This window comes from Pelophylax lessonae (assembly GCF_965119305.1).
Source record: "Pelophylax lessonae genome assembly, chromosome: 1".
Classification (NCBI taxonomy): domain Eukaryota; kingdom Metazoa; phylum Chordata; class Amphibia; order Anura; family Ranidae; genus Pelophylax; species Pelophylax lessonae.
The window spans coordinates 317,065,320-317,079,287 of record NC_138768.1 but is presented as its reverse complement, the minus strand read 5'-3'; the positions used below and the strand labels follow the sequence as shown (position 1 = coordinate 317,079,287).

General features: G+C 39.5%; 1 protein-coding gene across 1 annotated transcript in view; it reads right to left on the bottom strand.

Moving 5' to 3' along the window:
- Window positions 1-10,589, bottom strand: part of LOC309545358 (uncharacterized protein) — a gene marked incomplete at both ends in the record, with an annotated part of 30,124 nt that extends 19,535 nt beyond the window's left edge. Inside the window, one exon of the mRNA XM_082244524.1 lies at window positions 9,607-10,589. Coding sequence (XP_082100650.1) covers window positions 9,607-10,589 — 983 coding nt within the window. The remainder of the gene's footprint in view (window positions 1-9,606) is intronic.
- Between the last annotated feature and the right edge of the window lie 3,379 nt (window positions 10,590-13,968).

Below are 13,968 nucleotides of genomic sequence, written 5' to 3'. Positions count from 1 at the left end.
CGAACCAAACATTCTTGTTAATGGATTCCTTTGTCCTCACTGTTGTTTTTGAGCGATTGGCAATGATTACACAGCCAACTGCCCTCTATATAAGGAGAAGTTTTTGATTATTTATGGTTTACTTGTAAAAAATAACATCACAGTGGCTGGTACCACATTGCTTATTGTGGTCTACCTATAAAGCCCATGTGTAGTTCCTCAGCCCTGTTGGGCATTTTTATTTCTCTTAATCACTTTTGTTCATTAGTGTGAACAAATGAATGAGGAATGGCTGCACTTCCCATGGGATGCATACAAATGTATTGAAGAAAAATAAAATAAAGTATAGATGTGAGGGCATGAAGCAATGGACAAAAGGATGACACGTTTCACACGACTATGCATGCTTTGTCAAAACCATAAAGACTCAGACACTGAAGCAAAAATATATAGAACTCATATGTCATAATTATCCAATTATTAGTAACTAGTCACAAGTGAGTTGCCACAGTGATTGAAACATCCCCTTTTCTTCCAGTTTTGTGTCCTTTAAAAACACACACACTGGTTCTTATTAAGGGGATACGTTTGTAACAAAACCTTACGTCTATACAAAAAATATATACATAAAATAAAAAATGAAAAATGATATTAAAAAACCAAGAGAAAAATATAAATGTTTTTCGAAATTATTGATCAATCCATATATGGAATGCATATAGAAGTGTAAAATTGAAAAGCAGCGCTATATAAAAAAGTCCAGGTATAGGTAGGGTCCAGCTGATTGGTCTCCTTGAAGTGCCACCACCACCAGAGAGAGAGAGCAACCCCAATCGCACTGCCGCTTACCGTCCCACTAATAAAAGAAGGCTCAAAGGTTCCACCAAACTGCTCCTCCAGAAATCCTCAGCGATTCCAGGATCAAGCCAATTAGGTGTGACTCCATACAGATGGTACAAGGCAGACTGATCACTCATATATACCAGAAAAAAGCAAAAAAGAAAACCATAGTGCAACACCTAATGAACCACCATTTAATTTCCTTATGCCAAATAAATGCTTACAGGTAATAAGAGTAAAAAGAGCTTATCTGCAGCGGTCATTTCGCTGGCGGTCAAACATTTCTGGCAGAAAGTGACAGAAACATACAAATGGGGATCGGCTTTCTTCTATTTCCTACTTTATTATTTGTGTCTAGTTCCTGTTACAGTATGCGAAGAGGACTACCTCCTCAGTTTACACCTTTGCCATTTACTCCTTCTGTATAGCCTGATTACTGATGCCATGCTTATCTACTGAGTATGATGCCCCTGTTTAAGCCTAATGGAAGAAGAAGAATAAAACACACACTAACAAAACTGACATAAAAAGTGCAAATAAGGTTTGGCTGCATTGCTTTTGTCATGCTATGACTGCACTGTGGGCAGACACATCCTGACCTATTTTACTGCGTTGTGGGTTACTGACATTGTACGTGAATACTAAGCATTAAGCAGTTCACAGTTAAGTCAGGATGTGGCAACTGAAGAAGCACGGAAACCACACAGCTGCTTTAAAAAAGCTTATATTCTACACATTTAGTACATCAGTCACATCAGTCTTATTTTGGTCTAGCTATGTTGTTTACTTTTTCTGCAATTATTTATTATAGTAACTTGCGTAGTTGTATTTGTTCAAAAATTATTTGAAAATAGTCAATTGACTTGTATTAAAATAATGTATTTTTGTATTTTATGACCCACTGTACATAATAATCTGAAGTAAAAGCACACCCAATCGGTCATCTAGCTCTGGTCAAAGTTTTCTTTGTGGCCATAAGTCTTGGTTGGCTTCATGATGGTTTCCTGGCAGGAGGTTACCATTATTTTGCATAAATCATAACAAGATTGTATTTTGAGGGGAAGTCCTACATGATTTATTACAATTACAGACATATTTTCTGTCAGTCAATACACAAAAATATATACAGTCTACTTTTTGGGTGATAATATTATTTTCTTATGTAGCACCCTCTAGCAAGTGTGCTAGATTAGTGTAAGTAAATTGGCCTTGCTAAAAGCCAGGCCTGGGCTGAATCTGGGTCAGGGATGTGTGACTAAGGGAGGCTGGATGACTCATTACAGCACCTCTGATAACTCCCCCTGCTCTATGGAACCTTGGAGAAGCTTCCAGAAGTGGAGGAGGGAGTTTAGTAGGAGCTGAATGGAGTATTGAGGAGGGTCCCAGCCAATCCCCAGCAGGTAGGTTGGCAGAGGACGGGCATCTTTTAAATACTGTTGGGTCATACCAGCAAGGGGCAGTCGGGTGAAAGAAGGAGAAGGAGTGCTTAAGAGGCTGTTTGTGGCCCTTGATGGTGCCCCCTAGTCTGGGGGTTGATCTTGGGCTTAGTGCTCCGGTTGCTGGAAGGACCATCTACAACACACGGAGGATATCCTTCCTGTAGGCATGGGAGCAAGAAGAGTACAGCGGGAGCAGGTCAGCACATCCAGGAGTTCTCCAGGAGAGGTCAGCAAGGTGGGCTGGTGAGTGAACAGTCTGGGAGAACTGTGGGAAGGCTAGAGAGAGAGGCAGCTGCAGCTAGGTAGGTTGACAGTGTCTGAAGAGGTGGTACTGGGATCAGTAGCCACAGAAATATAAGCTAGACACTGGACTTTGCTACACTACCAAAGGGGCCGGGGGTCCCTACCTGTAAAGAGCTTTTACTTTGACCTGGCTTAGTGCTTCCCAGAGTCCCTAAAAGTGTCCCAGCTGAGTCTGAATATCTACAAGCATGTGTGCTGGAGGCAGTGAAGAGTGTATATAGCTGTATATAGGCAAATTTGTCCCTGAAGAGTTACTTGAAGTCAAGTGGGTATCCCATAATACCCCTTTCCCCATCCAAGTTTTATTCCTTCCTAAAACTCCTGGCAAGTTATTTTCTACTCTCTGTGGCCCTAGAGGAGATCTCCCCTCTCTTTCTGTCCCAGCTACAATGAGTTTACCATACTGAAGAAAGGAAAACAGACGGTAATAAAGAAAAATGTATAGCCTTTCTCTACTGTATATCTGTATATACTATAATCTGTATATTTTGCTGTTGGAAATTTCCTCTCACTTGCTGTCTGGTGAAGTCATTGTTACCAGCACAGTAAGGAAGCTTACATTTTTCTAATGGAGCCCTGCACTATATGCAGAAGAAAAAAATATTTTGCCTAGAAATGCACTATGAATGGGGTTTTCACTGTAGCTATAAAAGGATACTCTCTTTTTTTATCAATACTCTATAGAGGGTTCCCTCCCCCAGATCATCTCTGTTTCTTCTGGATTAGGATTTGCAGTTACAGATTTCAAATGCAGTATTGAAAATTATACAAAAATTGTATCCAGACAAAATAATTTAGGTGGAATAGTAGTCTTTGATCAGATTTGTAAACCATTGAAGTGTCTACAGGCTGCCATTAATTTGTATAAAGGGAGGCTCCTGTAACAATAACAGAAAAATCCAGTAGCGCAATAAATGGTAGCACCTTCCTGCCACACAACTTAATCACACAGTACTAGTACCAATACTGTATGAATAGTGCAAAGTAGGAACACAGAAATAAAAGACAATGTAACATGAATACCATGAATATACCATCAATATCAGTCTGTTAAAACTTATAATTATAACATTAAAATTAAAGTCCATATGATAGGCACACAAAGAAATGGTCCAAGGAGACCTCTTGATATAATGTGTGTTGAGACTATGGGTTACCAATCGCCACCACCACCGTGTCCAGGGAAACTGCTGAAAAACGCACTCACCAAATGCTGTTGCTTAATCACTCTCGTAACTAAGCTAGAATGCAAGAATCTCAGGATCACACTGGAAAGCTGGTGAAATAGGTGAATGACGAAAAACTTTATAAAGTTAGACCACATTACAGCCAAAGAGAAGCCTATTGACACGTTTCATGCCACTAGAGTGCCTAATCATAATGGGGTTTTCTGTGATGTGGTCTGATTTTATAAAGTTATTAAAAGATTAAATAAAGAAAATATTTGTATATATTAGTGTGCAGTTTTCCTCTTCACATGCACACAGTCATGAGCTGGACTTCAACCTAGTGTGGATTTGGGCTGTAAAGGCGGACTGACCGAGAGCAGTGCTTCCTTTTGTGTATTTGGCTTGACATACAGTTTAAGAACGAAAAAGACTGAGGTCTAGAAAGTTAAACCTCTTACAAACACCAGCAATTTTGATTCAGAGGAAGGCAAAGTAAAAACCCTAGACACTCTCAGTATGGGGAAAAGCTATTCCTCTTAACCCCACAATGTGATTGGATTAGTTTCTTACATGACACAGCTACTACTCAAATTACTGATTTTGCCATTTCTATCTCCTTTGGTAGGGCATGCAACAGTTTATCCATACTTTGTGCAACTGATATCCCATGGATCTTTGTACATTTCTTGGGATAATCTGCCTAATCTTTATTATGACATATTTGTTAATATGTACCCTGTACCCTCTCCAGATAAGCTAATCCTTTTTACAGTAGGGCTTTAAAAACTCGAATCACATGTTTTTATCTCTTTTTTGGTACATCCCAACCTTTTCAGTTTGGCTTTGATTGGCCTAAATTACTGTACTTACCAGTTGAAAAAAAATAAATAAACTTTGATCAGTTTGGCAGATATCCTTCTAATAGTCTTCTATTCCCTAGTTAGCTTTTTACCCAATGTACATACATTTCCTCTATTTCTTGCATCCACAACTTCTGTATCAGGCTATGATGAAACATGGTGCAAAATGCTTTTACGAAATCAAAATATTGCATCAGCAGCATTTCTAGCACTCTGATTTAAATTAACTCCTAAAAAAACTGATTACATTATACACAAGCTACCTTTCCTAAACCCATTCTCTCTGTTATAAGCTGTATATTTTGCATGTCATCAAACAAATTACACACAATAGAAGTCATGTTCATTGACTTATAGCTTCCTAGATCTACAGTAGCTTTATACTTCTTTTTTATTTATGGTAAACATAGTCTTGTGTGGTGTGCACATTCTTGTGTAACTAATATCACAAGGCCTTATGCCATCTGGACTGGGTTCTTTATCAATCTTTAAGTGAATGTAAACCCCATTCATGAAATTTAACCTGGGCACATATATCTGTAGTGTTTACACATCTCTCTCCAAAGCCCTAAATCATGTTTCTTTCTGCTGCTCCGTTCCACTGTTATGAGCATGATAACGCCTGTTCTCCACCACAGGAAATAAAAGCAGCTGGAAATTTGTGTTGGTGTGAGTGCATAGAGATAGATTAGCAGAGAAATGGTCTATTCACAGCACAGCTCTGCATGTTTCCTTCCTCTGCCTATGTGGAGGGGGGGGGGGGTGCCTTTCCTCCAATCAGCTGTCATACAGTGTATGCTAAGACTCCACACTCAGTGCCGGAACAGGAAAAAAAACATGATGTTCACTTTCTAAACAGTGTAGAAAGCTGAAGACAGCAGATATACAAATTAAACTTATGTAGGAGGATTTGTTTCATCTCTGTGTATCATCTGAGGCTGTTTACTTCACTGGGTATATGTGAGGGTTTACATCCAGTTTAACTACTTCCCGCCCGCCCTATAGGCGATTGACAGTGGGAAGGTGATTGCATTATCCTGACCGGACGTCATATGACGGCGGCAGGATAATGCGCTCTGTGCGCCCCCCAGCAGGGGCGCGCAGAGCGGCGACCGGTGATGCGGCGTGTCACTCTGACACACCGCATTTCCGATCTCGGTAAAGAGCCTACTGAAGTAGGCTCTTTACCATGTGACCAGCTGTGTCCAATCACAGCTGGTCCCATAGTACACAGGAAGGGCCGTTGATCGGCTTTCCTTAGTTCGTGCCTGACAGGCACGAGTAGAGGAGAGCCGATCTGCGGCTCTCCTGACGGGGGGGGGGGGGGGTCTGCACTGGTAATCAGAGCATTAATTACCAGTGCAGACCCTTAGGGGGGTGCCACTAGAACCACCAGGGATGCCCACCCATGACCCCAAGGATGCCCACCATGGCCACCAGGGATGGCAATCAGGGCTCAGGAAGCCCACCAGTGCCCTCCCCATCAGTGCTGCCCGCCAGTGCTACGCTTGCCACTACATCACTTCCGGTTGCGGTGGAACGCCTGGGAGACAAATAGTATCCGCATTTTGACTATATAAAGCCTGTTTCCATTCATAAAATGTGAGTGTAATTCTTTTTCTTTATTCAATAAATATGTTATATGGAATTACACTATTGTGAGCTTTCTTTCCCCTATGGTCTCATATCGTGCCGATATATCTGTTTGGAAGAATTATTCAGCACCAAACCTTATCAAAGGATATCTACCTAGTTCCTTACTAGGACACAAGCCTGTTCGACCCTTATGCAATACTGCCCAGGAGTCATTTTAGTCCGGTAAGTGGAACATCTAAAGGGGGTGGATCTTCACAAACACTGCACTCGATTGCTGGCATGGATTTGCACTTATTTCTGAGCACCTAAGCACTTTGGACTTTTTTTACTGGCTACTTGCTGAATGCACTTTTCCTAATATTTCTGGACTTTCACGTGGATTTATTTATTAGTCATTATTATTTATCATTCATTTTCAAGTGTGGTATTTATATATTTGATATTTAGTTGCATTCATCACAGTATTTTTTTGGCACGTTGCACTTTATATATATTTTGCATATGCACATTAAAGAATTATTGATGGTATTTCTAATAATATTGGTTAGTCACGACCTTTTTGCGCTGTGTATTAGCACTTTCACATTTTAGAAATTTTCATAATTTTTTGAACAGCAGCATTTTTGTTTTTTTTAGCACATAATTTTATTCATAGCGCAGAGCACTTTTTATTAGTTTTACACCAAAAAGTGCACACCACCACCGTCTGGAAAACCTGCTCACCTCACTGATGAGATCAATCAGCTTTGTATGTAAACACTCCTGCAATCTCCTGCTATGGTCTCCTCTCCTGGCATCCGGCTCTGCAAGCTCTTCTTACTGCTCTGCGAACCTCATGCAAGTACAAAGTGCTTTCCATTTGAACAAAGATTATTAACCACTTGCCGACCTCTCACATGGAGCGTACTGCGGCAAAGTGGCTCGATTCCGTCCAGCGACATAGACCTACGTCGCTGGACTCCTCCCCTTGTGGGCAGCGCGCGCCGCTGGAGCCTCGTTCCCGCTGTATTCAGACACAGCGGGAGTGGCCCAGGGGAGGAGAGGCGGTGATCACCGCCGATCTTCCCCCATTGCCGGGGATCAAGTGAGGAAATCCGCCCGCTTGTGTAAACAAAGCGGGCGGATCTCCTATGTGACAGACAGTCACAGATTACAGGATTCAGCATAGCTGAACCTGCGATCTGTGCCTGTGTCATACAGTCCCCTCCCCCCACACATGTCAGTAAGCACCAGGCATACATTTAACCCCTTGATCACCAATAAAGTTAACCCCTTCCCTGCCAGTGTCATTTTTACAGTAACAGTGCATATTTATAGCCCTGATTACTGTAGTAATGTCACTGGTCCCCCCCAAAAGTGTCAAAAATGTCAGTCAAGGGTCCGATCTGTCCGCCGCAATGTCGCAGTCCCGCAAAAAAAATCGCAGATCCCCGCCATTACTCGTTAAAAAAAAAAAAACAATAAAAATGACATAAATCTTTCCCGTAGTAGTTAGTAGCTGCAATAACGCTTATTGTGATTTTTTTTACCAAACATATGTAGCAGAAAACAAATTGGCCTAAAATGTTAAAAAAATTAGATTTTTACATTTTTTTGGGGGGGAATTTCATATTAAAAAAATTTGAAAAATATTGTTATTTTTTCAAAATTGTCGCTCTTTTTTTGTTTATAGCGCAAAAAGTAAAAATCGCACAGGTGATCAAATACCACCAAAAGAAAGCTCTATTTATGGGGAAAAAAGGACATCAATTTAATTTGGGTACAGTGTCGCACGACCGCGCAATTGTCCGTTAAATTAATGCAATGCCGAATCGCAAAATATGGCTTGGTCAGGAATGGGGTAAAATCTTCCGGTCTTAAAGCGGTTAAAAATATGCTCATTGAGAATTTTTTTGTCAAAGACATGTAGCTAAATACATTTTGGCCTAAATATATGACAAAAATTGAATATATTGGATATTTTTTAACTGTCAAAGTAGAAAAATATTGTTATTTTTTAAAAATTGTCGCTCTTTTTTTATTAATATCGCAAAAAATGAAAAGAGCAGAGGTGATCAAATACCACCAAAAGAAATCTCTGTTTGTGGGAAAAAAAGGACGTAAATTTTGTTTGGGTACAGCGTTGCACGGCCGCGCAATTGTCAGTTAAATTCGCACAGTGCCAAGTTGCAAAAAGTGGCCTGGACGTAAAGCAGGAAAATCCTCCGGTGGTAAAGTGGTTAAAAGTCCCCATATAAAAAACACTTACAAAATGTAAAATCAAAAGCACTTGTAATCACATTCACATTTGTCTGCTCACCACTCTGCACAGATCTTAGTGGCTGTGTGACATCACAGGCTCGGCCCCTTCCTCCTATACACGTGTCGCTCACTCATTGGGCTTCTTCAGTAAAGGCAGAAAGACCCACAAACAAAAAACAACTGAAGACAGCTGCAGTTAGAGTCTGGCAAAGCATCAGAAAGGAGGAAACCCAGTCTTTGATAATGTCAATGGGTTCCAGACTTCAGGCAGTCATTGCCAGTAAAGGATTCTCAACAAAATATAAAAAATGAACATTTTATTTATGATTATATTCATTTGTCTATTTACATTTGAGCCCCAGAAAATGTAAGGGCTGTGTATAAAAATGGTTGCAGTTCCTAAAACGTGTACTTGATAATTACGTTCAACCCCTTGAATTAAAGCTGAAAGTCTGCATTTCAAATTCATTTGTATTGTTTCATTTTCATTTTATTCTGGTTGCATACAGAGCCAAAAGTATGAACATTGTGCCTGTGTCCCAAAACATATGAACCTTACTGTAAATCCCTACATCCCGAGGTTACATGAGATTAAAGACGTAAGTCCAACCCTGGATGCAGACATATTTTAGGGTTTGTAGCTATATATATATATATATATATATATATATATATATAGAGAGAGAGAGAGAGAGAGAGAGAGAATTGTATTATCATATTAAAGAGATGCATAAATTCATAAATATATTACATTGCTATATCCCAAGGTTACATGAGATTAAGGACGTAAGTCCAACCCTGGATGCAGACATTTGTTAGGGTTTGTATATATATATATATATATATATATATATATATATATAATTGTATTATCATATTAAAGAGATGCATAAATTCATAAATATCTTACATTGCTAATAATTACTGTTATGTGATAAATATTGTTTATGTATACATGAAAGGGAAAGTGGTTTTATAATTTGTGAAAGTATGGTATTGCTTTCTTTATTAGGCAGTTGGATTTGACATCAATGTTCTCTTTCATTAAATATATGAAGCATATAGAAAACAATTTTCCACCACTACTTTTAAACATATGTATCATTAGTATTATAATTATTTTTTTTTCCCACCAATTTTTTTTTTTTTTTATTATAATTATTACTTTATTATGTTTTTCTCCCCCAAAGTTTTCTCATTGCATTCTTCATTTCCTCATTCCTCAAGGTGTAGATAAAAGGATTTAGCATGGGTGCTATGATAGTATAGAACACCATCACAGCTTCATCAGCTTGAAAACTTTTTGATGGTCTCATGTAAATGAAGACACAAGGTCCAAAGAAAAAGGTCACCACCGTAAGATGTGAGACACAGGTTGAAAAAGCCTTTCGTCTCCCTTCAACTGATTTTATTTTAAAGATAGCTTTGCCAATACCAATATAGGATATTAAAACAGTTAAAAAGCAGCCCAGTGATACAACGCCGCTGTTGGCAACTATCATGGCATCAATCATGGTGGTGTCAGTACATGCCAGCCTGATTAGAGGAGGGATGTCACAAAAAAAGCTTTTGATTGTATTAGGACCGCAGAATGGCAGTCCCATAGTTAGTGTTGTCTGAATGTTGGAGTGGACAAAGCTAATAGCCCAGGTTGCTGCGACCATCCACAGACAAAGCTGTTTGTTCATAATGACAGAGTATTGTAGAGGTTTGCAAATTGCTACATAACGATCATATGCCATAGCTGTAAAAATAAAACATTCTGCACAGGCAAAGAAGTGAAAGAAGTAGAGTTGTGTGATACAGCCGTTAAATGAAATGCTTTTCCTACTAGAGAGGAAATCTACCAACATCTTGGGTACAGTTACAGAGGAGTAGCAGAGGTCAATGAAAGAAAGTTTACCTAGGAAGAAGTACATTGGGTTATGAAGGCGATAGTCTTTCTTGATGGTCAGCATGATCATTATGTTTCCACTCAGAAGAAGAGTATATAATAACAAGAATATTGAGAATACAACGTATTGAAGATAGGAAGAGAAGTTAAACATAACAAAAACAAATTCTGTCACTTCTGTGCCATTTTGGGTCTTTACGGCGGTGCCAAACACTTGGGGGTCGTGTAGGCGTATTTGATTATTTGACATATTACCTTGCGAGGACATGGTTCACCAAGGTGTAATGCAATTACTGGATCTAAAAAATACACAAGAGAAGAAAAACAAAATACATGATAACATTTCATATTTTGAGCATATAAAAGCTCATAAAATAAGAAGCTTTTGTTGCAGTGTGGCACCCAGATTTTAATGGCTGGTTTAATGCATCACAGTGCCAGCTACATTTTTTCAGTAAAAAAAGAGTTAGATGCAAACATGATCCATGATGACCCATCAGCTTTATCCTCCTATAACAAATATGGCTGCTTAATAACATGCAAAATTTTAAGCTTTATTAAACTCAAAACCCAAAATGTAATCTATTGCAGCTTACCAATTATTAGATATGGAAGCTGTATTTGTTTACTTTTTTTAGGCTTTTTCCCCGTCTGTTTCATCTGGTGATCTGACCGGTAACACACCTCCTGTATTAGGCTCCATTCACATATAGGCGTCTCGGATTGCGGCAGAATTGCCACAATTCTGCACACGATCCCAAACCATTGCAAGTTGTGGGGTGCCCATGGATTCCCGTGACTTGCAATGGTACCCCAAACTTGGGTCGATTTTGCCCCAATTGTCACCGGACGAATCGCGGTAAAATCACGCAAACAGTATTGTGGGACATTCTGCTATATGACATTGTCAAAAAAAATAATAATTTAAAATCAAAATTTTTTAACATTTTAGGCCAGTTTGTTTTCTGCTACATATTTTTGGTAAAAAAAATTGCAATAAGCGTATTTTGATTGGTTTGCGCAAAAGTTATCATGTCTACTAACTACAGGAAAGATTTATGTAATTTTTGTTGTTGTTTTTTTTTTACTAGTAATGGCGGCAATCTGCGATTTTTTGCAGGACTGCGACATTGCGGCGGATAGATTGGACCCCTAACTGACATTTTTGACACTTTTGGGGGGACCAGTGACCTTACTACAGTAATCAGTGCTAAAAATATGCACTGTTACTGTACTAATGACATTTGGCAGGGAAGGGGTTAACATTGTGGGTGATCAATGGGTTAAATCTGAGCCTAGGGGAGTGATTCTAACTGTGGAGGGGGGGGGATTGCTTCTGAAATCACCATAAAAACATGTGTTCCTACATAGAAGGATCACATGGGCTCTATGATCATTCCAGGGAGAAGGACGGTCAGCTGTGTTTACAACAGCTGACCGTTCTTCTCTCTCAGTGGGGAACGATCGCGGATGTCAGGCGGTAATTGGAGCCACCTGCCCGCTGCTCGCCCCTAGTCTCCCGAGAGCGAGCACCGTACATGTACGGCGATTCGCCTGGGAGCGGCTGCCTGCCGCAATACATCATTTGCATAGGGCCTTCCTTTGGTGGTATTTGATAAGCTCTCCAACTCTCCAACTTTTTGTTTTGCGTTATAAACAAGAAAAAAAGAGCGACAATTCTGAAAAAAATATACATAATTTGTCACTTTCTGCTAATTAACATTTCCAATAAAAAAAATTTAAAAATCACATTTTTTCATCATTCTAGGCCAATTTGTATTCTGCTACATATTTTTGGTAAAAAAAATCCCAATAAGAGTTCATTAATTGGTTTGCACAACAGTTATCGTGTCTACAAAGTAGGGGAGAGATTTATTATTTCTTTTTTTTTTCACTAGTAATGGTGGCAATCAGCGATTTTTAGCAACATTGCAGCGGACAGATTGGACCCCTAACTGACATTTTTGACACTTTTGGGGGGACCAGTGACATTATTACAGTAATCAGTGCTAAAAATATGCACTGTTACTATACTAATGACACTGGCTGGGAAGGGGTTAACACCAGGGGCGATCAAAGGGTTAAACGTGTCCCTAGGGGGTGCTTTCTAACTGTGTGGGGGATGTACTTATGGAATGAACACAGAGACCTGTGTTCCTAAATAGGAGGAACACAGGAGCCCTGTGTTCATTGCTGACAGAACAATGGTCTGCTGTGTTTACAACGGCAGACTGCCGTTCTATCTCCACGCAGAGCGATCGCGGGTGCCCGGTGGCAATCGCTGCCACAGGCCCCGCAGATCAGCTTCCCCTGTGGCGAATGGGCGCGTGTGTGCGCCCCCCACTCGCGGTCCCGCGAAGCGACATACAGGTACGTAGTTTCACGGGACAGAGCCAACCTGCCGCAGTAAATGTACTGCTGGCGGTCGGCAAGTGGTGAATTGCCAGCAAATTTTATTTTTTACATTCAGCTGTCAGCGGTTTATAGCCACAAGTGTCACTGACCTTCCGTAATAAGAGGTCTGTGTGAGCTGGTAAGTGAGCACTTTTATTTGAGTTGCAGGTAATGGTTCAAGAGGTCACACATTACAGGTGACAGTTGGTGATGTGGATTAAGAAGTCATTCTACATTTCTATATATACTTGGACTTTTGACACGGATGGTCTATTAATTTAAATAGCGCAACTTTATAATTGTTTACTAACTATCACATGCCTGGACCACTACCTTATTACTACATGCATTTATTTATTTATTTCCTTTTGTGAATTGGGTTTAACGCCTTTTCATGGTGTATTTACAGAGCGTTTTAAGCATTTTGCGGTAAATACTGAAGACTAGTATAGTGAACTGACAATTTCAGGATCACATGTGATATGCTTTAATGAATGGAACCCAATATTTTCTTTTTTTTTTTTACTTTTGGTTTATTACTGCTTTAAGGCCACACAGTGTAAAAATAATCTGTATGCTCCAGGGCTATACTAACCATATGATACTCAATGGCCTATGCTCTGGAATACAAGATAAAAGAGGATAAAATTATAACATTTACATTTTTTATTTTATTATTTCCTTTTATCAGGTCACCTAGAGCCATTTTATATTTATTTTTTTAAAGGACATCTGCTTGGCTCTTATGCTGATCCAGGGAGTTTAAACGTTTCTGAGGCAAAGAACTAGAAACAAAATGCAGGACAGGAGTCCCGACTTTTTCTTTCTAATCTGCATGTTTGTGCCAGGTCAGTTGCACAGAAAATACTGAAGAGAGAAATAGCCAGGCAACTAAACAGCAAAGACATTTCTCATGGTATGGTATACAGAACTGAAGGAATAGGGTGTAGAATCTACTAAAAAGAGTTACCAGCCTCCCTGTAGCCCTAATAATATGTAGCTGTCCTCTTTACCTTGCCTGTTCTTGTCTAGCAGTGAACTGTAGAATCTAATGTTACCGTGCTATCTTCAGTATCATGTTCTTATTTCACATTTGCTACAATAATTATGTTATATGATTGGTGATAAACAGCCATGAGATTTACAAAAGGGATCTTTATTATTTCATCCCTAAGAAAGAAAAATGTGTACATTAACTTATGCCTGAAGTATAAGTAAGAACAAAAATGCATATGAAATGCATCTCTGCAATG